Source organism: Phalacrocorax carbo, chromosome 22, assembly GCF_963921805.1.
Source record: "Phalacrocorax carbo chromosome 22, bPhaCar2.1, whole genome shotgun sequence".
Classification (NCBI taxonomy): domain Eukaryota; kingdom Metazoa; phylum Chordata; class Aves; order Suliformes; family Phalacrocoracidae; genus Phalacrocorax; species Phalacrocorax carbo.
This window is the reverse complement of record NC_087534.1, coordinates 2,538,474-2,565,304: the sequence shown is the minus strand read 5'-3', so window position 1 is coordinate 2,565,304 and position 26,831 is coordinate 2,538,474. Positions and strand designations below refer to the sequence as shown.

The window sequence follows — 26,831 nt, the reverse complement described above, 5'->3', positions numbered from 1 at the left end:
AATCAGCCAGAAGTTCAACAGCTACAGCTACCCCAAGTCGTTACAGCAGGTCACAATTAGCTGACAGCTGCTGCTTTGGTTTTTGTTGTTGTCATTTTGCTTTTAAAAACATTAAGAAAAAAGGGTTTCGGTCACACAGTTACACTGCATGCTGTGCTTTGTACACAGGTTTGTAGCAATAAACACAGGTACTCAAGTTACTGTCTACAAAACATGCCTCATATTATGGAAACAAAGAGTTGGAAACAGTTTAAGAAGCAGCTGAAGGTGAGGTAGGAGCAGCTCCGTTACCTGCAGAGTCCTGCGCTTGTTATCTTCTGTGTGTATCCACGCTCGCAAAGTCAATTCTGTTATGAATATCTGAGCTGCCTTGGCGAACAACACGGGAGCTTCCGCACTGATCATCTAAAACACCAAAATTGTGAATTTAATTGCAAAGTTTACCATTAGCATTCTAGTACTGCAAAGTGGCAGTCAGAGTAACTCTGTCACGTTAGTGGAACCTGAATGGTTGCATTGTTTAACAGTGAAGTTGGGGGAATTTCCATATTAGAGTATCTATGGGTCTGACAGTCTGAAGAGCAAATCAGCCTCAAGTTAAACGCAGTGTTAAGAGTATTTAGCATGTAAAATTTGTCTCAAAAGCCTGATTCCTCTATGACTAGTCAGAAGTCAGCTCCCTATCGTGCTGGATTATGGTAGGCCAGCAAATGGCATCAGTGCACATCGACCTAGCAGGTCTCAACCGGCAGCTTCTCCTGGCAGTGCCCTGGCATGTGCATAAACCATTTGGAAACCAAAAAGGACAGGTTGGGGGGTCATTTTAAAACCCAGCCCTTACTTTATAGTTGTAACATTTATATCATTTGAAATGAATGCTGAAATTGCAAAGGAGGTTTGGAGGCCTGAGTAAAGACACCGTCTCACCAAATTCCTTTTCCTTAAAAAATATCTAGCTTAAGTTTTACTCAAATTAACCAGTTTCATTATTAGCTGGCTTGGCATTAATGCTTACTCCCTAGTATAGTCTTCTTGTTAAATAATGTTCCAGGCAGGCCAGAGACTTCCCCCCCTGCCCTTTCCTAAAATCTCCTCTTCCCCTTCATCATCAAAAATCTGGCACTCAGCTGGTTCAGACACTGAACCGGGACCTGGGTTCATTCCCTTTCCAGGCTGAATGAATAGCTCCCTTGTACAGGGAGCCAACACGCACCTTTTTCAGGATCTCATTTAAATGTTAAAGGTCGTCCTAACAGAAGGATGGTGTCACATTGAGAAAAACAAGAAGCAAGTGCAAACCATTCTCTTTTCTCTTAGGAGTTAAGTGTCTGACAGTTTTCCAGCTTAAAAACCATGGAGGACTGGAGCAGCGCAAGAGTCAAACCCTGCGGGTGACTCCTTTCTCCTTCCTTTTATGTCCGTAAGTTTTCATCAGTCATTTCACATGCTACAGTCAGTCACACGTCAAGCGTTCAGCTGAAATACTGGTATCAAACCCACATCATCCACCTAAATGACTACTTATTTTCTCCAGAAAACTTGAAACAGCGTAGGGCACGTTTAAGTGATATCACTCTTTGTACTAAACACCCTATAGCTTTGTGAAAGGAAGAGTCAAGAGTGACAAGGAGGAAACATGAGACCTTTAAGCACTAGAAAAATCAGGAAACATCCAGAATTATACAGTAGATTGGTATTTAGCGGAGAAAGCAAGACTGCAGAAGTCTTCAGCAAAGATCCCAAATGGTTTCGCCTTCCCAGGTCAGTTCAATTATACCAGGCCAGCTAATATTGCATTCAAGGCAAGTATTAAAATGTGCTTTAAAAATAAATAATGATGATTAGAAGTAATGAATTGCAAGGAATTATAGCTACAATATCATAAATACTTAAGAAAAAAAAAGAACCCACAGATGTACCTTCACATCTTCATCTAGTTTCATTATCTTCTTAATACGAGCCAGAGGGAGTTCTTGAACTCTGAAGTCTTTCTGCAGAGAGATTCACATTTGAGAGACTCTTTACTGATACTTAACTGAAAACAAAGGTATAAGAAATGTTAAATCAAGTCGGTATTGTCTAGAACTAAACTGGCTAAAATTAGATTTATAAAAATAACTTTTTTGCTTTGAGGTATGGCAGCTTCTCCTCAGGCCCGGGAATGCTTATCTGCTTTTCTGTATTTTATACTGATATAATTCTACTTAAATCTTCCGTCAGACACTTGTACCTACTATTTCACCTCAAAGTTGAAGTTGTTCTGCAGAACAGAATGTTTCAAATGTTACACATTTCTGCATCTATTTATATTTGAAGCTACTAATTCAATTAGGTGTCTTGGGACCCAGAAACCATTGGAATTTACAAAAAGTCACAAGAGAAAAGGAAGGCAAACAAGAGCTACGTGGGGCCGCAGGATGAAACTTCTTTGCTTTATTTGTACTTCCCTGTTGCCCAATACCAATTTTGGTGTTAAAAACCTTGCAAGAATCTTATTAAAAATCTCTTCTATTCCTGTTTTGAGATGGATTTCTCACTATTTTCCAGCAAAGAGAATTGCTGACTCAAAATGGTGTAGCGATGGTTTTGGAGAGAGCGAGCGGTGTCGTACTGGCTCATCCTGCTCCGCTCAGCGTTAGCACATACCCAGCGTGAGCAGCAGCAGAGACACCACCGAGCCGCTGTCTGCACGAGAGGAGGCACCAAGGCGTCCCTGGGAGAGACCCTCTCGGCAGAGAGCTCCTGGCCTTAGGGAAACTGCTGAGCTGCGCTACAAACAGTGGCCTCCCGTCTCTGAAGATAGAAAGAGGAATTATAAAAAATTATAACACAAACCAAAAAAAAAGAAAATCCACAGTGTGTTTCTACCAGGAGCCTCTTAAAAAGGAAGGTTGAGGCTACGTACCAGTGCATCAGGAATGCAGAACCCCTACCCACAAAGGGCTTCTAAAAAAAAGTCTTCCCTTCTTAACACAAATGTCATAGAAAATAAAAGGAAACTCATTTCTCTAGGGAAGAAGGCACTGCAAGACATGTTAGTGAAACAAAAGAGGGGAAAAAAAATGCTGAAAATGTTGTTTCCTATTGAAGCAAAATACGGAGGTTGTGCGTGGTCCAGCCAGCACTCCAGCAGGGGGCATGTTATTTAATTCATATATAGACATTTTATGTACATTTATATGCATTATTTTATAAGTGTATATATTTACAAAGCATTCTGTGCCCTCATTCTGGAAACGTGAATGTGGTGCTCCTAGTAATATGCTGCAAATCAGAAGTAATTTGGGGGTCGGGGGTGTCCTTGCAAGGAGTGCCGAGGGCTGTCGCATCCCGCTGGCAAACGCGGTGTTTGGGGTGATGGGAGAAGAGGGCAGCCGGTGCTGGGACCTGTGCTTGAGCACGCAGTGTGCTCAGGGTGGCATTTTCAACCAGTAACCGCCACATAAACAAGTTAAGGGGCTGCCGGGGCATGGAAAAATATCCCAGAGGTTTTAAAAAAAAAAAAACCAAAACATTTTTCAAAAGAAAAAAACAAGCTTGCTCCTTTTTAGAGAGCCTCGTGAGCTTTCAGCAAGCCTCAAAGAAGGATGAGGACAAAATTCCCCATTTGTGAAACTCTTAACAGTCTTAAGTATATTAACTTCTATGAAGAGCAGAACTGCAAGCAGGCATGCATAGGTACACGCTATTAAAATCTTTAGAGAAGAGAGTCAGTGAGAGAAATTAGAAAAAAATTAAAGCTCTGTTATTCCTTTAAGGCAGACAGGCAGATGTCACATAAATCAAAATTAATACGCAAGTACCATGGCGAAGGGAAGCATGACCACTGCTGGCTACTACCCAGCAGAACAAACTTTAGGCACCAATTCTTCATCTTTTCTTTTTCCCAAATTAGGTCTCAATGTTTTCACAGACCTCTTCTAACTCACTGTGGAGCTGAAATGCAAGTTCCAGCCTCGTCCTGTTTCCTATTTCCCCAAGACTAGGCTGCAGTCCTTTCTGTGTACGGGGCCGAGAACAGGCAGCTCTGCTTTGTTTCTCTAAAGCAGCTCCCTTGTTCTTCCCCTTGAATTTTAGCTACTGGTGGCACCTGGCAAACGCACAAAACCAGGCAGAGATAGCCCTGAGAAGCAGGCAACCAAAGCAGGCTTTGCATCAAACAGCTGCCCTGACCTCCTCTATGCAGTATGTGCAGGTGAGCTTTAAGTTTACTTACGTCCACATCCATGGGAGCACTTTCAGTAAGATGCACGATAAATTTCAGGATTTGATTGCGCAGGGCACAAGTGCATAGGAATGTTTTGCAAGTATGCCTTTTCCTTTCCAACTCCCCTTCGCTGTCCTCAGTTAAATTTTCAATGACTTACTAGCTTGCAATGCAATAAATAGCTTCATACGACAGTTAAAAATTAAGCTGCAGAATAAACCCCTTTCATGTGGAGATGAAGACAAACTACAGCTCTTGAACACAAGAATTCACTGCGCTGAAAGAGGAAAGTAATTAATTCTGGTTATGCATACAAATTTCTACATCTGTTTCTTTAATCAACTATCTGCACACAGGCTGAAAAAAAGCAGCTTATCGTCAGACTACTGGATTGGGGTTTTCACTTTGAACAGCCCGTCTTTGACTGGAGTTCTTTTGTTTTCAGTTACATTAAGCAGCACAGGAGCGTGCTTTCAGGACCACTGTATCACGCTAATCTATCAATCCCTCTTGAAAAGTCATTTTTATTATATGCCCTTGTTCTCAGGCACATCTCTTTTGGGGACGGAAAAAAATAGAAGCTACTTAGTCCAATTCTTATTCTCAGTCTGCGCATGATTTTTTTTAATCAAATGTCTTTAAATTAATAAAGCATGTGATAATGATGCACTTGGCATTCAAGTGCTTTTCAGAACTTCAGGCTTACCAAAGGAGATGGTTCTGAAAGAGGCCATAATAGTTCTATACAAAAGTCTGAACCCAAAATTTCATTCACAAAATTGTAACTGTGTGCCAACAGGCAGGTGTTTGAATTTATGAAGGGGGAGGAAAAGGCTGAGAGCTGCATTTTGAACAGTAACGTCTCCCAGGGTGTACTGGTGGGGTCTGTCCTTTGGTGCGGGTAAGGGCTCCCTCACGTGCTGGTCACGCGTTTTATGTTACAGAAGTTGAACAGTAGTTAAACAGCCCATGAAGTACAATGTGACATATATTCTCAAATCCTTCAGTCTTCCGTTAGCTAAAACAGCTTATGGCAGCTACACTTATACCTGTGGCTATTTTGAAATCACCCCCTTTCCCCCGCCAAACAGAAGGTAATTCCTCTGCAATTCTCTAGAAAGCAGCCATGGTCATCGTTTAGCCTGTTAAAAGGACCCTGGAATCAACTTTGTCTCTTGTTTAATCCAGAAGGAGCTGAAGGCGTGACTGTTGCATCTCATTGTGCTATGAATCAGCCGCACTCAATCTATATCTCAAGTTCTGGCACTTGTAGCCAACAGCGAAAAGCCTGGCTGAATGATTATTTACCAGCTCTTCAGGCCACCTCGCAGTGTGTAAATAGCCAACCGGGCTGGATCCCGTAAGCAGCAGGAGCGTGTTCAAGCTGAGGTTTATCTTGCTACCAGACATTACCAGGCACTTTTCACTGCCAGTTCTTCAGAAATAACACGACCGATGAGGACACTCACCACTGTGAGATTGCGTATCTCCTCCATGACCCGCGGCCAGAAAGACTGGAGGCTTTGCTGGGCATCGCTGTTGCTGGCTGTGCCGAAGCCACCATCTGTGGACATTCTGGTAGCTGGAAGAAACAGAAACAAGCGTTAGGAATGAGTGAAGGAGGGAGGGAGGCAGAGTCAAAGGCTCCCAGAGGTTCCCTCAAAGTCCCAGGAATACAGGAAGGGGCCAGCCTGGCTAATGGCTCTGGAGAACTGTCAAAATAAGATACGCCAGTCCGGGTCTCACAGGAACAATGTAGATAGACTCACAGCCTCTGGAATTGTTTCTTACCATTTTATTTATTTCTCCAAAGACTGAAAAAGAACATTAAAAAAAATAATTGAAAGCAAAACCAGCCTCCTCATTCCCCTATTAGAGCTCTGCCTTTTCACACGGAGTTCCAAAACGTAACCGATGACCAGTCCCATGCACACCTATTATAAAACCATTTTTTTTCCTCTTGCTTGTTACAGCCAACAACAGTGCCGGTTATGGCAGCAACCCCCCCCCCCCCAAGCTGAAACCAGAATGTCAATGTCAGCCCAGTATTATTTCTAAAAAGTGTAATGAAACAGTTGTTTCTGTGCCTATTTGAAAGGCGTCGGGGTTTGTGGCTTTACACTCTTTAAAACACCTCTCCTCCTTGGGTATAACCAGCAGGAGAACTTAACAGTCTGTGTAACGCAGAATGTCAAAAGCACAAAGTAAGATTTAAAATTCAAATCTTTTAATTGAAACTATTATTAAAAGAGCCCCACACCTGTCATTTAGTATTCTGCAACTGCAGGATGTTAAGCAAATCTGGCTATTATTAAATTTATACTGGACACTGACTATGCATTCAGTAAGACTTGTATCTTTGCAAATGGCTTTATTTACAGTATGAACCAACAGTCATCAAGAGCTTATATGGAGAAAACAAAGGGACAATAACTGGGTTCAGACTTTCCCCTATAGCCCTGCTGCACCGCAGTGAGGATGGTGAAGAGGTCAGGACACGCAGCATCGATCAACCTCATCCTCGGGTGACCGAGACGGTGCCAGCCCGCGCGGCACTATCCAGGCACGCCCCACATTCCAGCTCACACAACTCTTTCCCCCCCATAAACTTTCCTAGATCAAGCCCTGCCTTTTTGATGAGGAACTCTAAAGACAGCTCTAGTTAATATTAAAATAAAGTCAGATGCATAACTTGAGAATCCCTCGCAACACCAAGACCAGCCTTGCTGGCTTCCTCCGCGCGACAGGAATGCGTGGCTCCGGCAGGATTCCCAACAGGGATCGCGCCCTGGGAGGGCGAGGGGAGACATGCCAAAAGCACATGCACACGTAGGACCTGCCGAGACACAACCCGGCAGGATGGGACTCAGTGCTTCCCATGCGCCGAAAGCACCTTGGTGAACACCAGAAGAGTCACTGCTCGCTTCTCAAGTGAGCGAAGCGGAGGATGCCAGCGAGTTACTGACGTTAAACACTCCCGGGGTCACCCAGAGTAGCTTTGAAGTTTCCATGAATGACACGCACACACCATGTACAAACAGAGTCTCTGTGCCTCTCAGCTTAGAGCAAGAGAAAAAAAGGGTGTTATATTTTCTGTAGGGAAAAAAATCTCAAAATACACAGAGATATTTGTGCATCGTCATGTAATGGAAAAAGACACAAGAGTTGAATTAGCTCCAACAGACGGGCACAATCCCCGTTCGCTTTTGATCTGCCACGTAAAGGTTTATTTCAGTCCCTCCTTAAGCTACAGGGAAGCGCAGTAACACCATGCAACGCACCGAAATACCGAGGGGAAGCAGCAGCCGGTTGCCGGTACTTTCAAAATCTACCGCTCCAAAGCAACGACGATCCGTTAAAATCTTACTAACAGATCAAAGAGATGAACGTTCGCTCGTTACCTCCTGCAGCCTACGCTTTCCAAGGCAGACTCTGAACAGCTGTATTTTTCTTTCATCAGCCTGAGAAGGGGACACGGGAGGTGTGGGAAGAGCCGAAGGGGATTTTGACAGGGGATGACAAAGAGGAGGTCAGAAGATCACATTTTCAGTCTCAAAGCAAGAGTTCAAGACAGGAGGAACTCCAGGTAAGGAACCTACGGAAATAAGCGACTGACAAGTTACTTGATGACCCTCCAACAACTATTTGCATTATAATACTATCCGCCTACAAACTGAGATATTTCAAGTATTTATAAGAAAATACAGAGACATAAATATTCTAATGAGAGTCTTAAATTGGCATTTGATTCTCCCGTCCTTGATCTGCGTTGTCAAATCTAGACAAAAAATAGTTTAGGCACATCAACAAAAGCTAATCCTTAAGATCTGCTCTGTACTGGCAATACTTCAACACGAACACTAAACAGGGTCTTTTCTGCAACTGGAGATGCAATTAATCTTGAAGACAAGCCAAATCACTTTTCAAGGCTTTATTTAAAAATACAAATTACTTGCACTCAACCCACTTAAATGCTCTACTGGAATATAATGCTCTGCATAACCCTAAGAAACAACAGGTTAAAAAAGATAAATAAGAAAAAAGCTAAAGAAGCAAAGAGGAAGAAAATTCCACCACCACCGCTTCACCCCTACCACATGCAAAATGTCTTGTATTTGCCTCTGTGGTATTCATCCAAATTTCAGGAAGAGGTAGAACTGGTTTCCTCCAGCCATCTTGAATTTAAAAAGTCCTGTTGATGACTACAAAAAAATTCCTATCTTCAAGGTAAACATAGGACTGATTTCAGAATGCAAAATGAACAGCCCGATGCCCGACCCAAGGGACAACTGGAACTTTAAGTGACTGTTTAGGCTAATTGTGAGGAAACTGAGTAAGAGTAGAGCCACCGAGAGGCTGATTTTCTGAAAAACGTGCAGAATGAAATCACTATACACTCCAAAATAAAAGCCTAAGCAGGTTAAAACTGCTCAGAACATCACTACAGCAATTTCTTCCTACTAAAATACATATGCGGCGCTGAAGGTGCTTGCAAGCATTGGAGGAGGATTGTAAGGGAGAGAGAAAAAACCCAAACTGCCACGCCAACCTACAGCGTTGGCTCCGTGAGACAAACTTTCCTAATGAAACCATTACTGCGCAATTAGGTAAGCTGGGAAGCCGTGTTCTCTTGCTTTTGAGAATGCCTCATATCAGGATTAGTGCCAACAACAACAAAAAAATACCAAAGCACACAACAGAAGATAAGCCCAACAAAGCTAGCAGGGAGCCAGTTCCTCAGATTCCATAGTATCAGTGTCTAAACCTGTTTGTCTTTATCAATACACAGTTTGCAGTGAAATTGTAGAGCTTCATTATAATCTTTCCTCCTCTAAAGATTTCTTCCACGACCCCGTGCAGAAGGGGAGAGGTGCTCTGAGGATCCCCATGCTCCCTGCAGTGCGCTCACGTAACGCAGGGTAGGGTCTCTCAGAAGTTTTAAGAGTAAACTGGCTACTCTGACACCAGCTTGTTGCTGAATAACAGAAGTTAAAGTCCATCTCCCGTGTCACCTGGTTGCCACAAAGCGTAACCGCAACCAGAGAGAGCTGCTGATTCCAGCTGCGTCTCCGTGCAGAAGCTGGGCGAGTAGCTTGCAAGCTTGACACGCTTCTGCCCTGCACAACACTTCACAAAAGCCGTCATCTTGCATCAAAGCAAACCGGTGAGGTGTTGCGCTGACCTAGGGTTAGCTAAACTACCAGCATGAGTCCCAGGAGCCTGCAACCTAAACACCAGGTGATGCAGAGATGCTACTGAGAGATGCTCTTGCAGAAGAATCTAGATGAGGAGGTTCACACACACAAACACACACACTCACAACAGGGACACGTTACTGAATTAGATACCAGCAACCAACCAACCAACCCAACAAAAATACCACACGCAGCAAGAAATAAGGATGTAAGAAGAGGAGAGACCAGGACACACCTGCTTCGCAACAGCCCATCCACTCCACACGGCTCCTCCTGGAATATGCTCCACAAGGCAAACATTTTGTCTCCAGACTAAGTTAAAAGAAACTGAAGGCCAAAAAGCTGAGGCCTCTGCATAAAATGCCTGGAGGTGATTACAGAGCAGATTAGCAAGCACATCTTGAGATCCAGGACATCAACACTTTGCAATTAGAGCTTTTCTGCTCACCGGAGCAGAACACCTTTTACAAACATTAAACTTACAAAATCCTGTGGCAGCTGACAAACACTGAGGAACTGCACTTCACAGGAGCACAAAGGGAGCACAAAGACACCTCTAGTGTCTGCGGTTGGATTTTTTTGTTGTTGTTGTTGCTTTTTTCTTTTTCCTTTTTTTTTTTTTTTAAAAAAAAAAAACAGATGCTAGTCTGTGCTCTTTCTTTAATGCTGTGGGAAGGGGGAAACAGTCAAATGAAGCTGTCTAACCCTGGATGCGTACAACCTGCACGCTTGAGCAAGAACCTACTATAGAAAACACAAGCTACAGTATAATCACAAATAAACCCAAGATCTCTGATCTTGCAATTCCACCTGGAGCGGGTACCTGGAGTTCTTTGGCTGGAAAACCAACGGCCACGAACAGCCCACCAGACCCAGCAGAGCAGCAGCCGCCCACCGCAGCCATGGGACACTGCCGGGCATCGTTGGTGCCGCTCGCCAAGTGAGCTTGGGAACGGCAACTGGAGGACAACCTGCTCAGCCAGCGAGGGTCATGCCACAGCTTCTGACGTGCCTATTTTTAAGTTACTTCCAAGCTGGCCTTGACTAAGAAGTCAACCAAACAAAATCAGCTGGGTGGAGAGCAGATCTAAATGAGATTTATCCAAATACCTGAGGGGATATGCAAACAGCAAATGCCAGAGGGAAGTACTGAAAAGCCTTGAGGCTCTCGATGAAGGACACAACAAACTTGGCAACATCATCAAGTACTACAGACCCAGGTGATATCAGAAATATTGGGTCCTTAGCATATTGTACCAACACATTCCCATGATTTACGTTATGGGAAAGAGCCCGTTTTACACAGCGTTGATTGCATGGCAGCAGGAGCACATCCCACCCAAACACCTTAAAAGGCAGCTAAATCACAGCCAAGATGGAGGCTAAAAAGAAATTAGACAGAAGCTCAGGCAAACGTTTTGCCTCGACACCCTCAGATTATAGCTACAAATAATGATAACGCACAAATATTTCTGAAAACTACCACTACCAAACAAATCCCCCCACCAGATCCTACCACCGTACAAACGTGGATTTAACGCCTCCACATTGACAGGGTTTAGAAGACCCACCCCCCCCACCTCCTCTTAAGATGCTGTTGGTTTTACAACATCCACTATCCCACAAAACTCACAAGATAATTATTAGGAAGTAGTGTTACAGAAAAGGAGAACACAAGCAACGCAGTTCCTCTTTTTTTTTTTAAAAAAAAAAAAACCAAAACCAAACCCATCTTTACTAGCAAAGAATAAAACCCAATGCCACAGCACCCAGCAAAAACTCTGAAAGTCTGAAGAATTAAAAATAGATCCACAGAGCTGAAAAGCAAATATTTAGAGTAAATACTAATCCTGTGATGCTTCCAGTCCAATGCACTAACTCTCAAAACTGAGGCATTCTGTTTTGGGAGCCTGTCCTTTGATTTAAAAGTAAAATGCGCAGAGCCGCACTTGCATATCTAAAGAATGAGCTCTGTGTAGCAATAAGCGCCAGACACCTGATCCTGCCAGAACCAGAAGGAACAATCTAGCAACCAAGAACTAGTTCCACAAGAAGAATAAATATGGTGTTATATGAATTTTGTAACACATTTCTTCAATGTGAGCAAAGGAGGAGCCTTCGATGTACGAGAGAGAGCCCCGTACCAGCACCCCTTGCGAGATGCTGCTCTCATTACGTCAATTAGAGCAATTGGCAGTACTGTCTCGAGAGAGCGGCAGAATATCAAATGCAGAATATACTCAGAGTTTGAAACGGACTATGTCTGCAATCTTCAGCCTCAGCAGCAATCGCAATGGTTGAGGCCGTGCTGAAGGGCTGTTTCCGTGCTGCAGACCTGTTTCGCACGACACGATGCCCTACGCTATCTTATTTTAAAGCAAACCTTTGACAAGCCATGTTAATGGTCTCAAATTGCTTCCACAGAGACGCCACGCTTCGATTCACTGTACATTCTCCCTCCTTCAAGATCTACTCAAGTCAACATGGATGTTTTCAGTCGAATCTCCTTTCATGAAGTAACATCAAATTTCTTTCAAGTACAGTTCCAAGCTACACATTCGCTAGGCGAAGGCCAAGCGGCACAAGCGCACAGCACGGCTGGAAATACAAAGGTGCCAGAACCGCAGCCAAGAATTACTTTTACTTTCTTTGGGGGTGGCAGCAGTGGTATAAAAATAGTTCTTAATTGTGTTTGAGATCAACGGTTTCTTCTTCTACCTTAATATTCAGGCCTTGCCTGCTCAATTTAGTTTTTAAACCAATAATGCAATTCAGAGACTTGAGTCATGTTGGCAGTAGAGCTGGCACTGTAAACAGACAGACATTTCTTCCGAACCAGTGCCATGGACTTTGTGTTGTGCCCCTTTTCTGCACCTGCTGTTCACCACAGCTCTAGCTGTGGTCAGGGCAGGGGTACGAGCTATTCAGCCTTGCCAAGGGAACTCACCTGGCTCCTGACGCAGCAACAAGAGAGCACATGAAGGTCTCCACACGGCCGCCGGGAGCACAAGCTTAGATGGGCACACAACTGGTGGCTCATCCTCCACAGAAGGTTTCACAGCTATGAATTGAAGTACCCCGGTTCAAGCCCCATCCAAACCGTACACAAAACCCGTCCGTCTCCACAGCATGTTTCTGACCCGATGAAGAATCAGCAGCTGCCACCAGTGGCAAAAGCTGAACAAACCAAGTTTGAAATAGTGCTACAGAGGTCTACAAAAATAAGAAGTTGCCACAGTGCGGCACAAAGCACCGTGGCAGATGGAAGAACCACTAAGAAGATTTGTGCCTGGCCCTGCCGAAGCAAAAGCAAAGACACAAGCCGTAGCCCGCAAGGATCAGGGTTACGACACACAAGCCTTTGGCTCTTGATGTTTTGAACAATTCCATGAGGAAAAAACAGTGAATGGGAATAGGGCTTGGAAAGAGCCAGGCTGGCATGTGCTGCCATCACTACGTGTGCCAAACGCCCTTTGAAAGGAAGAGTCGCTTCAATGTACGCATCCCGTTGGGCCTCCTTTCCACGTTTTGGTATGCCAACAAGAGAGCAAAGGCTTTGCCTGTAAGACGTTACCCACACAAGTGCCGGGGGGAGGAGGGGGAACACCACATTTAAAGGGATTTATACGATGTTTTCTTGGACACAAGATCAACTTTGAACAAAACCCAATACTCATAATAAAAAGGAAGTGGGAACACTTTAAAGATTAAACATAATTGACTATATAATCCATAGCATTACATACACAGAACAATTATTTCGGCATATCACAGCAGTAACGACGCTGTCATTATTAAAGCATAAAAACTTCTATCATTATGCACAAATTATGAATAAAGTTATACCTAAACTATAGGCCAAAATCAGAAGTCTCAGACTTCCAAGTTTAATACTGAAGTTATTTATCCAAAAGATACGGGAACTCTCTTCAATTTCTATTAAGTAGTGCTATAAGATCTAAGGCAGCCTTTCAAGTAGCGGAAAAAGGTGACGACCACAAAGTTAGGAAAGTCTGAAGTTCTGCTCTTGACGAGAACATAACCTTTCAACTTTTTAAAAACAATTTCAAGAGGCTTTCAGTAAAACCAGTGTAATTCAAAACACAAGCGCTTCCTTCCAACGTGCTATTATAAGAAACTTTTGCAATTCCTCAGTTTTATTTTTATCCGTTCCCTCTTGCGGTATTACATACAGACAATCCTCTAAGCCTATAGCCGGCACCATAAGTGGTCAATTTTGGCTGATGGGAGAATCATTCTAGGCTGTTGGATAAGGTGCGTATTTGCAGATTTCTCTGGTTTGATAAGATTAAAATGGAACACAATAGTCAGGCTAGTTGAATGCTGCACTAAATTACCTACGGAGGATACTGAGTATTTATTGCTAAAGATTTTTTAAGAGAAGGCTGCAAAACGGTGTTTAAGTTGAGTTGATCTTGCCTCAGGGCAGAAAAAATGAAACAAGATGACCTCTTCAGGTGCTGTCTAGCCCTTCTTTCTATGAATATTTAGCAGTAGTTTATTCTATCTTCAAAGCACCGTTTGAACATTAGCTCCCTCATACCTCTAATGCATTACTTCTGTTTCCATTCATGCGAGGTACAGCACTTGATTTACACCGTGAAGTCAGACAGCAGGATCTGGATTACCGCTTCCAACAACAGACAACTCGTTAAACCAGCAAAGTTTGGTTTCAGCAGACAGCAGGGCCAAATCTGCTTTGCACCACTCCCATTGCTGATCTGCTACTATGAGCGTTGCAATCCCTGTTTTTGCTCGATCATGCACACAGATGTGCCTCCTACTCTCCCCTTCTCCACCCCAGTACCTCCAGGAGGAATTCTGCTCCTCCCTTCTCCCATCCCGGACGCTCGGCAGCTGGGTTTTGGCACGCTGGGGTAACACCTGCCGTTCCACTGCCCGCTCAGCAGGGAGAGAGCGCAAGCAGCAGAGCTGATGCCGGCTCCTCTGGAGGGGAGGTGGCAGGGCCAGAGTAACCACCCCAACTTCATTCATGCAAAGTAGAAATTGGCCAGATAACCTTCCTGATACCCTGTTTGTTATGAAATTACAGCCCTGATCTTGCAGAGGGCTGCAAAAAACTGCAAGCAAGCCAGTATATTTCACCAGGCACTGAGCTGGGAATAGCCTTGCGGGAAGGCATGTGCTACACGCCCGGCAGGAATGAGAGCCGAGCCTCCAAAGCTGCTTCAGTTGCACAAGGCAAGGGAACGTCCAACAGCACAGCCAATGCACGGCAAAGGCATTTTACTGAACACACACACAAGCACCCAGAGAAACCGCATTGAGTTTGTACCTTAACACAGAAGACAGCGTGACCCAGCAGTTAAAGGCAACTGCTAGTGCAATGCTACGCTGCAGCCTCAGGCAGGTGGTTGTCAGTTGCCTTTACTTCTTCAGGAGAAAAGAAACCAAACCCAACCAGGAATAGTGCCTGCTTTTACAGAAGCATTGAGTTTCCATACCTAACACCACCATTAAAAGTGCTCTGTCTAGTAGCAGTCCACATTAGTTTGTGCACAGGAAGACTGAAGATACATGCAGACCTTATTCGAGGCCAGGCAGGGTTTTGGGACCACACATAAATATGCTAGAGGCTGGTATCAGAAACCCAGAAGCACGGCACGGCACCAGGAACCACGCTGCAGAATAGAGAACTGACCTCTCCGCAGTGCAGCACCAAGGCAAAAATGAGGCTGCAAATATTAGAAGATCACAGGGGGAAAAAAAAAAAAGGCAAAAAAGCACAGGACTAATTTTTTCAAAAAGGTAAAGCAAACAAAATAATCTGAATCATTGTTTGTACTGGTTATTTTACTTTCCTTTCTTCTTTGAAAGAGAGAGCACAAGGGCCACACTTGATATTTGGTGTTTCAACAGTTAAACGTTATTAAACAGTGGCTCTTTGCAGTGCAATTTTGGCAGGCGAGCACACAGAGCAAGAAGTAGAGGAAGAAAATTCCCAGGCAAATAACAACAAGTGTCTAAGATGAATCGTGCTGCCTCTCCAGCTCCTAAATTAAACACCCAGCAGAAATGGAAAAACTCTTTTAAGTAAAGTGCGTTCAAGTTAGTCAAGTCTACTTCACATGATGAAACAGTTGGCACATACCAAAACAGTACTGCATGTCGTGTAATTCACCTTACAAACTTTGATCTCAACCAACCCAGCCTAAAATTGATGCTATGTATTGCAACTTTATAAGTTTAAAAGAAACTACATTTCTCCCTACTACACAGCTCACAATGTACTTCCCAGTCCTGCCACACACGCACCTTACTCGCTTCCCATTAACAGTACCCTTAACGAGGGTAACAAGAAGGTAAAAAAAGCGATACCAAACACACCTTAAAAAAATTACACGGTCTCAGTCTTGAATAGTTGTGTGCTTGCACTTTTATAGGAAAAAGATACCTAGTGAGAAACACTGGGCGGTGCCTTGCTCTCAGGGGCAGGAGGCATTTCACCCCGACTCGTACTGCAAGGGAAGGAAATTTCACAAGCATAGTGGCATCAGGTACTCACAAAACTGAAGTACTTGCGTACATTCAGGGTATGTGACAGTACACACAGTATATGGTGTATTAATATAAGTAAAAGTTGAAATCCGACAAGGATGTTTCCAGGCCCACAGGCACTGTTTTGGCATCAGCAGTGATAACTAAGTGATAGGCTCAATCTATTCAGAAAGTGCTTCAAAATATTCCAAAATCCCATGATAGTTCAACACCCGGGCACCCACTGCAGAGACCACCTCGGACCACTGCCCCCAGCAGCTCACAAAAGCGAGAGGGGCCTGACCAGCATTTGGGCTGGTTTCCCTGTTTCTCTTCCTTTGCACTTTAGGCAGCACAAGTTCCAATCCTGCAACATCCAGGTTTACTGCTCTGGGGCACAAGCACAGCACCTGCTCAGACAGTATGCATTAAATGGACATTCAGCCTGGGGAATTACTATTATTATTTGTTTTCATGTTAGTCCTTAATATTTTGAATTATTTATAAATAATTCCGCATTAACTTAAGAGTTTCTATAAATAAAGTCCTATAAGTGCCCTCACATTTTCTCATCCTTCTGCCGGCCACACAATTTAACTGGCTGAAAAAGCTAAAATTGGGTGCTTGCTATTAACCTCCTGGCTGCACCGGGACCCAGGCAGCAGCTGGAGCAGACAGCCGTCATCTGATCCTGCGCTAACACAGAGATGCTGCAGCACATTTAGGGCAAAGTTACACTTAATTTTAATGCAACCTTAAGCGTTGCGTGTTTCTTTGCTCTTCTCCTGCGTTTTTAGGCTCAGCCACCACCGCGCCGCTAGAGGGGAAGGCAGGAGGACTGATCCAAACCACAGCAGGACAGCAGCAGCAGACACAACCTAGAAAACCGTGAATGACAAACATAAGTTATTCACAGGAACTTGTGACGGTTTTAAAGGCGAGTGAAAGGCTGTACCAGCCTATAACTGGGCACGTCTTCTGCAAACTTGGTGATTCCGGGTAGAAAAGTCACATAAATGTAAGGCTTTTAGGGGGCTGCAGGGTTATTTTTCTATAGGGATTATTCCAATATTCAGTGTTTGTATTACTTTCTTTACTAGCTCCTATGAGTTAAATTCTCAAATGGCACCTTGCAAAAGTTAAAAATAATTATTTTCATAGAAACAAGCATAAGCCTTTCGCCTCCTGAGATCAGCAGATTTCATTTAAATGCAGCACAACCTGTACTACTCAATAGGCGGACAGGGTGGTCTAATCAGGGCTTTCTCTCTATTTTTTTTTATTTAAATTTTTTATTTTTCAAAAAGTGATCCTGTATTATAAACATGCAAATCTAAACCCTTCTGGGTCACCTTCACTGAGTGAAAAAAGACAACTGAAAGTGACCTGTTTTGATTTATCAGGAAGTGACCAAATAGCAAAGCAAGTTATAAATAGACAACGGAAGAAAATCCCCCTGTAAGCTCTCAGCATGTAGAAAATCTTAAGTTTTTGAGCACAAACCAAAAAAAACAAAAAAAAAAACTTCCTGTAACTCCTGGGAAGCTTTGGCAGGTATCCCAAAGTTTGATCTTGCTGTTGGTGCCCCTCGTAACAGTCGCTACCTTTTTTGACCCTCTGAAACATAAGGTAAACCGCCTTCTTTATCAAAACATAATAATAAAAGAGTTTAAGTTAGCAACCATACAAATTTAATTCACTTACAACATGGGCGGATCACTAAGCCCTGAAATTAAGAAACCACTTCGTGTGCCCACACTATTAAAATACAGATGCCACGCTACATTGCATAAATGCAAGATACCAGTCTGATTAAAAAAAAAAAACAAACCCAAAACCCAACCAAACCCAACAACAAAACCCAAACACACTGGCATGAAAGGACATCCTCCTCCGCCTCCCCCCAGCCACCACGGTGCTCAACCCAGGGACAGCAATTTCCCACAATAAACTTGGCCTTTAAGCCTTCACCACTTGCACTCTCAGGTAAGTTAGTACCAGAAACAAGCACGGAAAAGTCCCTTGAACAAAAATGTGAGCCTGTTTTCTGAACCTGCATTTCCAGCGGGTAAAACTACTAGGAAAGCCCAGGGGACCTTCAGGGCACAGAGGACACAACTAACAGCATAAAATTGGACCCGAGAACCTTCCTTCCCCTTACGGCGCTGCAAGAGCGAGCCAGGAACTGGTATAATTTGTTAATAAATCCCTTTACAGTGGTACCAAAAGCTTTAGATTTTCCTGCTGCTCTTGACCTAGAAAGATCAAGCAGCACTTATTCGTACGCAGCTACAGCCTCCTGCAAGCTTAAGCAATGAAATATGATAAACACTGGGCGTAATGAAGATCTCTGCAGGATTTCTTATTTAATCTTACAGCAGCCGCAGATTCCCTCGCCTTCTGCCCCCCCTAAAAGCAGGTAGCAGCTGAAGGTGTCCTAATTTTGCAGCAAAAAAAAAATCTTAAAATGTCTCTTTTTTGCTTAAAGATGCTAACAATGACCTTCACACTCACTGTAAATCTCCCTATTCTGGCCGACAGCCTGCTACAGAAGTTACTGCTATTTCACTAACATACCAGAGCAGCCACCATTAGCAGTAGATGATTTATGGTGACGTTTCTCATTCTGCCCCCTTCTCAGATTGAAACTAGTATGACATGCCAGAGGCCACAGAAAGTTGAAAAACCTTTGCTTGAGACAAGGTGATGCCATTCACCGGCCTTAATTTCAGTTAAAAATACCCAAAATCATACTTGAAGGCTGTAATAATTCAAAGACCATCCAGATTGGAGTGCAACCCCAAGATGCAGTCTTTTGTTAGCAGCTGACACCCGTGTGCAGGTCAGGTTCGTGTACAGGGCCCGCTCCTCTAACATCCCTACAAAAATAAGGTGCACAATGTAATTACCTCCGATTTTCAAAACAGAATTTTTAAGGTCAACAATTAGCAATTAAGGGGGAAAAAAAAAAAAGATAACAGCAGTGCTGAGAACACTTGAGCCGCGTCACCCAGTTCGTCGCTGAGAAGGCAGGGACAGTAATAGCAACATTTAGCATCTCTCGGTAGGAGTGGAGCAGAAGGAATGTCTGCAATGTGATTTGAGCCCTCGCTAAAAACTAACTTTAATTCTAATCTACAAACTATTCTCCGTGTCCTCGATGCCCTCTGCCATGGGGAGCAGCTTCATTTTTCAACTTTGATTCTCTTTTTTTTCCCCTCCCGGCACAAAGCACCATAAACAAACTTTGTCCTTCATTCTCGAAACTCGGAGCAGTGGTATTTCAAGGTCACTCGTGCTAGCGAAGGAAGGCCTAGCTCCAGCAACTTTAGCTGCAGCACCGCTCCGACGGCGAGAGCCGTGCCGGGGCCCAGCCCGGCCGGGGCTCGGGGTGTCACCGGGAGAGCCAAGAAAGCCCTTTGTGCTGGGAAACTCACAGGCTAAGAGGGACTCTCCCCCCGTTCCTCCGCCTGTCACCGCTGGGCTGCGGGGCTCCGATGACCTTCAGTGCTTATTTGCAAATAAAAAGGGAAAACAAAGGGCTGCTTATACTTGTCAGGAGTTTGGCCGGCGGTTTGGGGGTGCCGGGGGCTGCGCCGCCCCCCAGGAGCCACCTTCATGGGGGGTGCCGGTTCCCGGCTCGCCGGGCAGCCCCGGCCAAGCGCGTCCCCGGGAAGCCCCCACGGCTCGGCGGCGGCCCCGGGGCGGGGGGGTGAGGGGGTGGGAGGCGCTGCCATTTTCTGCAACCCCCCGCCGCTCCGGTTCCCGGCCCCGGCGGCGCCCCCCGGGCTGGGCGTGGCGTCCCCGGCCGTACCCGCCGCCGCAGGGGCTCAGCCCCAAGCCCCCGCCGCTACCCCCCAGGCACCTCCCGCCGCCCCCCAGGGCTGCGCCGCCCCCCCCCCCCATCCTCATCCTCATCCTCCCGCCGCCCACGGCCGGGCAGGCCGCGGACAGGCGGTCAGCCTCCACCGCCGGGGCCCGCTCCCCCGCCACCGGGCCGGGCCCGGCCACCCCCCCCAACCACCGCCATCAACTCACCGGGCTGCGGCTGCCACAGACTCTGCCCGCCGGCCGGGGGGCGGCTGCGGCGGGGGGCGGCGGCCCCCAGGGCTCCCCGCCATCCCTTTGTCTTTGAGCTGACCGCTGCCTGCCGGGACTCCGCGTCCCCGCCGGACCGGGCCGCCGGCCCCTTTAACAGCCGCCGCTCAGCCTACCCTGCTGCGCCCGCCCTCCCCGGCCCGCCCGCGCCTATTGGCTGCGCTCCGCCTGGGGGGGGCGCGGCCCCGCGCTCCTATTGGCTGCCGCCGGCGGCGCAACCTCGCCGTCCACTTCCTGTTTTAAAGTTACCTTGAGAGGCGGCGCAGGGGTCAGAGCGGCGCCCGCCGCCCCCCTCCGCAACGCGGCGGCCGTCCCTCAGCGCCCGCCTCGGCGGCTCCTATTGGCCGCTGACGTCCCATTCAAAAAGACGGAGCGACCGTGGGCTGGCTGCCGATTGGTCCGCGCAACTGTCAGTCCAGATACCTCCCCCTCCCAACACACAAGCCGGCGGGTCACGGGGAAGCGCGCGGGCTGCGGCCGGGCTGCGCGTGCCGGCGGGCGCGTGCGCGCGGGGCGGCCGTGCTTGCACACGGATGCACACGGGGAAAAAAAGGGGGGGGATTTGCACACCCTGCACCAGCCTCTACGGGGCCGGGACACCCCGGTTGCAGCGGGGGACTCCCCTCCCGGGCTGTGGGTGCGAGGGGAGGGCGGCGCGGGGCTGCTGGTGCAGCCGCAGCGACCTGGGGGTGGAGGGCGGAGCGCGGAGCTCTTCTCGCCTGAGCAGGCTTTTGCAGGGTCGTTCCCCGTGAGGGGAACACCCCGCACACGGGGACGGTGGATGCGCACCAAAAGACCTGCAGTTAACGTCTGGTGGCCCTTCCCACCTCGAATCTGCTGAGGACGCTCGGGGTGACCCGGATCAAACACGCGCGTGCTCGGATGTGAGATTAAATAACCCAGGAGTTGAATAAAAGCCTGCTTTTCAGAGTGATAAACTCCCCAGTTTAGCAGACGGCCGCCCTCCAGCCGCAGGCCCGGACCCCCCTCAGCAGGCCAGACACCTCCCAGGTTCCTCCCCGCAGAACACCCCCGTAAGCGGAGCGAGCTCCAGCAGAGCTCCCGCCAAAGATTCCCCTTCACAGCTGTACCTGTGCATATAACATCCCGCCAGCCTCGCTTTGCCCGCAGTGCCGTCCCCGGAGCCTCCAAGAACACTTCGGTAGCTCTCAGACCAGACCAAAAGTGGGGAAGAGTGCGTTTAGCAAGGGCAGACGATACTTTAACCTATGCAGACACGCAACTTCCAGCAAGGTGTCACCAACACCCCAATGGAATTCAAGCCGCGTTCCAAGATAGGATTTACTGCTTGAAAATAACGTGCTCACGGGATGACATACAGAACAGCAGAGGGAAAAAATATTACAAAGCGCGGCCATTGCTCTACTAGTCTTGCAGATTTAGTTTGAATCAGATAGCATGGGGGGATTAACTTAAAAACAGATCTTCCCAGTGATTTATTAATTAAAATGTGTCTTAAAAAAGTAATACTTTGCAATGCTTCGTTCTCTTCCCCTGTCATTCCTCAGATAAAAGCAAGGGCCTCCGAGCTGTGGTATGCTCACTGTTAGAGGTATGCAAGGTACTTTCAGGCGGTATGCAAAACAAACCCGAAACAGCCCACTGCCTTTCCTGCAGAGGAGAGGAATGCCTCGCTGGTATTTCAAGTGGTAATGACTGCCCAAACTCATCCCCCACTGCCTTCCCATCCCGAGACACGGCGCCATCACCTCCAGAGCGAGAACCCCTCCCGCACACGGGCACGACACGGCACAGCCACTGCTCTCATGGTATTTAATAAGTCTTCCTGACTGGGGGGGGAACAAACTAACAAATGAATTTTGGGAACCCCTGCAGATAAGGGTTTATTTCAATCATTGCTGCCGTTCTTGCTCTGAAATTACAGGGGGCAGTTAAGCCAACACTCTGGAATTGCTGAAATCCCACTTGAAAGATTTAACTACAAAGCTACTGGGAAGACACAAGGAGAAAGGAACGCTCTTAACGCAGGAGCTGTCATCTCTCGCTGCATTCTGCAGGTTGCGGCACTTCTGAGAAAGCGTCACCGATCATTATTCACGTATGGCGTGAGAATGTACGCTGACAAATACGACTTATCTTTATAAAGTATGGAATAACGAGAGGGAACAGGTTGGCCGTGCAGGATAAATCACTGGCTCAAGGTCACCTGGCCAACCCGCAGCAACCTGAGCACCGCTGCGGTTACACCTGATTGCAATCCTCGCTCAGAGGGAACAGCTCCCTGCACTGTGTGGGGCCTTCCAAGGTCTGGCTTAAGGCACCGCTTTTTGCTTTGACCAAGAACTCCGTGTTCATCCCAAAACCTGGCCGAATCCTCCGCTCGGCACAGTCACAGCAGCCCGAGGGCCACGAGCTCCCGCACAAGCCAGCGTCTCAAACGAGCCCTCGTACCGGCAACATGAAAACCAACATGGTTACAGCGGAGCATGCGATGCCAGAAGCAAGACTGTATCAGGCTGTCACCATGATGACCAATGCCTAAGGGATGGTAAGCTGGGCCCAGGTAAGTTTAGGCCCGTACCAGCACATGGCTCAACTGAAGACAAACACAGATCCAGCAGGAGTAGCCTAGTCCAAAAACATAACCTAATTTAAGAAGGGCACGGGTAAGTCTAAGAAAAGACACGTGACGTTGCCAAGGGCAACAGCAGAAAACGATGTTTGATGACCCAGGAGATCTATTTTCTGGATGTAGGACTAGAGGAAAAGTTAACCACATGCTTGCGGGCTGTTTGCTTTGCATCACAAGTGAAGCCAGTGGAGACTTTCCTTTTAATTGCACGTACTCAGACAGCTATTGAGACAGAGAAAAAGTATTTATTCCTAAGTACGTGGAGAACACTCTACTCGATGAGTGTCTCAAAAGGCAATATGAAGAGTCACATTCCAGAAGAAGTGGCCAGCACTACTGTTTCTTCTTCGGGGGTTGGGGGGGGCATTTGTTTCATTGTCCCAACTCAGGAAAAAGCAGAATCTAGGGAGACTGTATTTACATGCACTTATTTTCACAGCTCTTGGTTCCCTTGGGTTTGGAGCAGAGCTTAAACAATTCCTCAGATATTCACCACAGACCCAAGAATTATGTCCAATGGCTTCGCAGCCTGGCTCGGGTCCTACCCCTCTTCATAGTCAATAAAGTTGGAAAAGACCTCTGGGATCATCAAGTCCAACCCCCAACCCAACACCCCCAGGCCTCCTAAACCATGTCCCCAAGTGCCACATCTGCATGTTCTTTGAACACCCCCAGGGACGGTGACTCCCCCACCTCTCTGGGCAGCCTGTGCCAGGGCCTGACCGCTCTTGCAGTGAAGAAATCTTTCCTAATATCCAGTCTAAACCTCCCCTGATGCAGCTTGAGGCCGTTTCCTCTCATCCTGTCACTGGTGACTTGGGAGAACAGACTAACCCCCCCCTCACTCCAGCCCCTCTCAGGCAGCTGCAGAGAGCGAGAAGGGCTCCCCTCAGCCTCCTCTTCTCCAGGCAACCCCCCCCCCAGCTCCCCCAGCCGCTCCCCAGCACACTTGTGCTCCAGACCCTGCCCCAGCCCCGCTGCCCTTCTCTGAACACGCTCCAGCACCTCAGTGACCTGGGCCAGGCTCTGGAGAAGCCCCTTACGGCCTGGGCAGAACCACCCCACCAAAGATCGATAAAATATAGCATCACCGGTAGGTGAAACGGACCCCTCCCGCAGCAAACCCCCTCTGGGGGGCCAGCAGACCGGGCCTCCGCCGCCGCCCGGGACGGCACCGGGAAGGCCTCCCGCGCCCTGCCCTGCCCGCCGGCCGTCAGGTAGCACCTGCCCCAGGCGCTGCCCGCCTGTCCCAGCTGCTCCGCCGGCACAAGGGCCGCTCAGGCCTCCCTCGCTCCCTGCCGGCCGGGCGAGCCCGCCCGCTCCCCGCAGCGGGAGCTTCGAGCGCGCCCCTCCCCCACCCCGGGCCGCGCGGGGAAACGGTTCGGTTTCCTGTCCTCTCCCCGGTCCGCTCCCGGGCGGCCAATCAGCCCGCAGCTCCCTTCACCCGCCTCCCCCGGCGCGGACCAATCAGCGGGTGCGCCGCGGCCCCGCCAATCGGAGCGGGGCTACCGAAGGCGGAGGGGAGCGGGGGGGAACCCCTCGGGCCGCCCCCGCCCCGCGCCCCCTCACGGGCCGCCGAACTCCTCCCGCTCACCGCGCACTCACCGGGGCGGCCGGCGCCGCCACCTCCGCCTCCTCCGCCCGGCGCCCGCGCTGCCTCCGGCCCGACCGGCGAGAGGCGGGAAGGAGGGGGAGGGGGCCGGCCGGAGCAGAGCCGAGCGCCCAGCGGCCGAGAAACAAGATGGCGGCGGATCCGTGAGGCGGCGGTGCGGAGGCTCCGCCCCTTTCCCTTGGGCTGCGCCACGGCGCAGGCGCATGACCCGGCGCCCATCTCGCGAGAGTTCCGCTGAGGAGCGGCGGGAGGCTCCGGCAGGCCGGGAGGGGCGGGAGCCGCGCCGCGCCTCGCCTCGCCTCGCCTCGCCTCGCCGTGAGGGGCCGCCGGTGCCCGCCGTGCCTCGACGGGAGCCAGGCCCCTGGGTGCGGCAAGGCCTGGCCCAGGAAGTCCCCGGCCTAGACCGGCCTGGGCTCAGAGTGGCCTTAGATGACCTGTTAGCCAGTCACTAAGTTAGGAGGCACTTGGGCTGTAATAGGGAAGGAAAATTACAGTTACATTGAAGATGGATTTAAAATCCAACAATCGGGAATATCATCGATTGAAAGAGCTGTGCGGGAATGGGGAAAAACAAAATAAACGTCTTGGTGGGCTTGGCTTACGTCCCAGCTCCCAAATTTACACTGGCTCAAAGTACTGTTTATAACCATAGTAATAACAGTAGTAGTGTGTATATTATGTTGTATTATGGTACCATGTGTTCCTTCAATCACCTGATGGTTAGCAAATTTCTGTGATCCTAGGCGGAAAATACATTATTACGAATGAAATTTAAAAAGTGAGACTTCCAAGACAATCTTGAAAGTTTCAAAGGGGTGGAATTATTGTAAATAACTAAAGGGTTAAACTTGCAGTTTGAGCCGTTATTAACCTAAACCCACATCCTGAGAAGTACAGACGAGTCAGTGAGCCAACTTGTGAGAGGAATTCGAGGTTCACGAGCTGAGAAACTTCAAGAACCGATAACAAAAAGGAACGCCCTCCCGCAGGGAAGATCGAGGGATGCCACAGCCATTAAACAATGAAGGCAGTGGGAGTCGGGAACTGGGGAAAGGTAGTTCTGGCAGGGGAAGATTGTGACCACTGACTCAATTGAGGGACGAAAGGACCACCCCCCCACTCCTCGTGAGCATGCGCAGTGAATTATAACCACACTGTAGCTTTAAATTAAAGCCCAAAAGATACCAACGGAAGAAGGGGATGCTCAGTCAGGTCAACGATGAGGTGTGAGAGGGGCATGGTGTGTGACCTGCCATGTATAAGTGTCAGTGAACTCCAGTAGGGGTGCTGGATTTGTGGAAATATTCCGCCTTGCACCCGGTGCCAAATACAGTAACACCTGCTCTTTAATACACCTGGTGTTAAGGAGTTTTATTCCTGGTTTTCAGTGACAAGCAGGCCTGGGCTGCAGCAGGGCCGAGGCCAGTGCGGGGCTGTCCCCTGGGTTGGGAGCCCGCTGCCTCGCTCCCGCTCTCACCTGGGGTGTTAAAGGAAGCTGTCGCTGCTGCTCCCCATTCCTGAGCTCCTTGGCTCAGGTTCTGGCTCTCCCTGAGCAGGGATCATGGCCAAGGGACCTCCCAGGACCCTGCTGCTGGGGCTCGCAGGCAGAGCTCTCTCTGACGATACCAAGCTGGGAGGAGCGGCTGATACGCCGGAGGGCTGTGCTGCCACCCCATGAGAGCTGGGCAGGCTGGAGAGCTGGGCCCAGGGGAACCTCATGGAATTCAACAAGAGCCAGTGCAGGGTCCTGCCCCTGGGGAGGAACAACCCCCTGCACCAGCACAGGCTGGGGGGGACCTGCTGGAGAGCGGCTCTGCTGAGAGGCCCTGGGGGTGCTGGGGGGCAGCGAGGTGACCCTGAGCCACCACCGGGCCCTTGTGGGCAGGAAGGGTAACGGAGGCCTGGGCTGCATGAGAAGCAGGCCTTGTGGCCAGCAGGGCGAGGGAGGTTATCATCCCCCTCTTCTCTGCCCCAGTGAGGCCATATCAGGAGTGCTGTGTCCAGTTCTGGGCCCCCCAGTTTCAGGACAGGGAACTGCTGGAGAGAGTCCAGCAGAGAGTTACAGAGACGATCAGGGGCTGGAGCATCTCCCTTGTGAGGAAAGGCTGAGAGACCTGGGCTTGTTCAGCCTGGAGAAGAGAAGGCTGGGGGGGATTTCATAAATACCTATAAATATCTGAAGGGTGGGAGTCAGGGGGATGGGGCCGGGCTCTTCTCAGTGGTGCCCAACGCCAGGCCAAGGGGCCACGGGCACAAGCTGGAACACGGGAAGTTCCCCCTGAACATGAGGACAAACCCCTTCCCTGTGCGGGTGCCAGAGCAGGGGCACAGGCTGCCCAGAGAGGCTGTGGGGTCCCTTCCCTGGAGACATTCACACCCCGCCTGGACGCGGCCCTGTGCCCCTGCTCTGGGGGTGCCTGCTCCAGCAGGGGTGGGATGGGGTGAGCTCCAGAGGTCCCTTCCAGCCCCTGCCATTCTGGGATCCCGTGATCCCCCAGCCGCCCAGCTGCGGTGGAGGAGTTGCTCTTCTGTAGCTCCTTGGCTCACCCAGGGAGGTTTCCAGCCCTGCCTGTCACAGCCCTGAGA

General features: G+C 48.5%; 1 protein-coding gene across 4 annotated transcripts in view; it reads right to left on the bottom strand.

Annotated features, from left to right (window-relative positions):
- Positions 1-24,410, bottom strand: part of NFYC (nuclear transcription factor Y subunit gamma) — a 36,661-nt gene extending 12,251 nt beyond the window's left edge. Inside the window, exons 1-4 of one of the 4 annotated variants that reach the window (XM_064471593.1) lie at positions 24,239-24,410; positions 5,677-5,789; positions 1,920-1,991; positions 292-405 (exon numbers count right to left, since the gene is read on the bottom strand). In XM_064471593.1, coding sequence (XP_064327663.1) covers positions 292-405; positions 1,920-1,991; positions 5,677-5,781 — 291 coding nt within the window. In that variant the 5' untranslated portion in view covers positions 5,782-5,789; positions 24,239-24,410. Of the gene's footprint in view, positions 1-291; positions 406-1,919; positions 1,992-5,676; positions 5,790-19,959; positions 20,156-24,227 lie in introns of those variants that run through there. The other 3 variants (XM_064471592.1, XM_064471595.1, XM_064471594.1) reach the window with 3 other exon arrangements.
- Between the last annotated feature and the right edge of the window lie 2,421 nt (positions 24,411-26,831).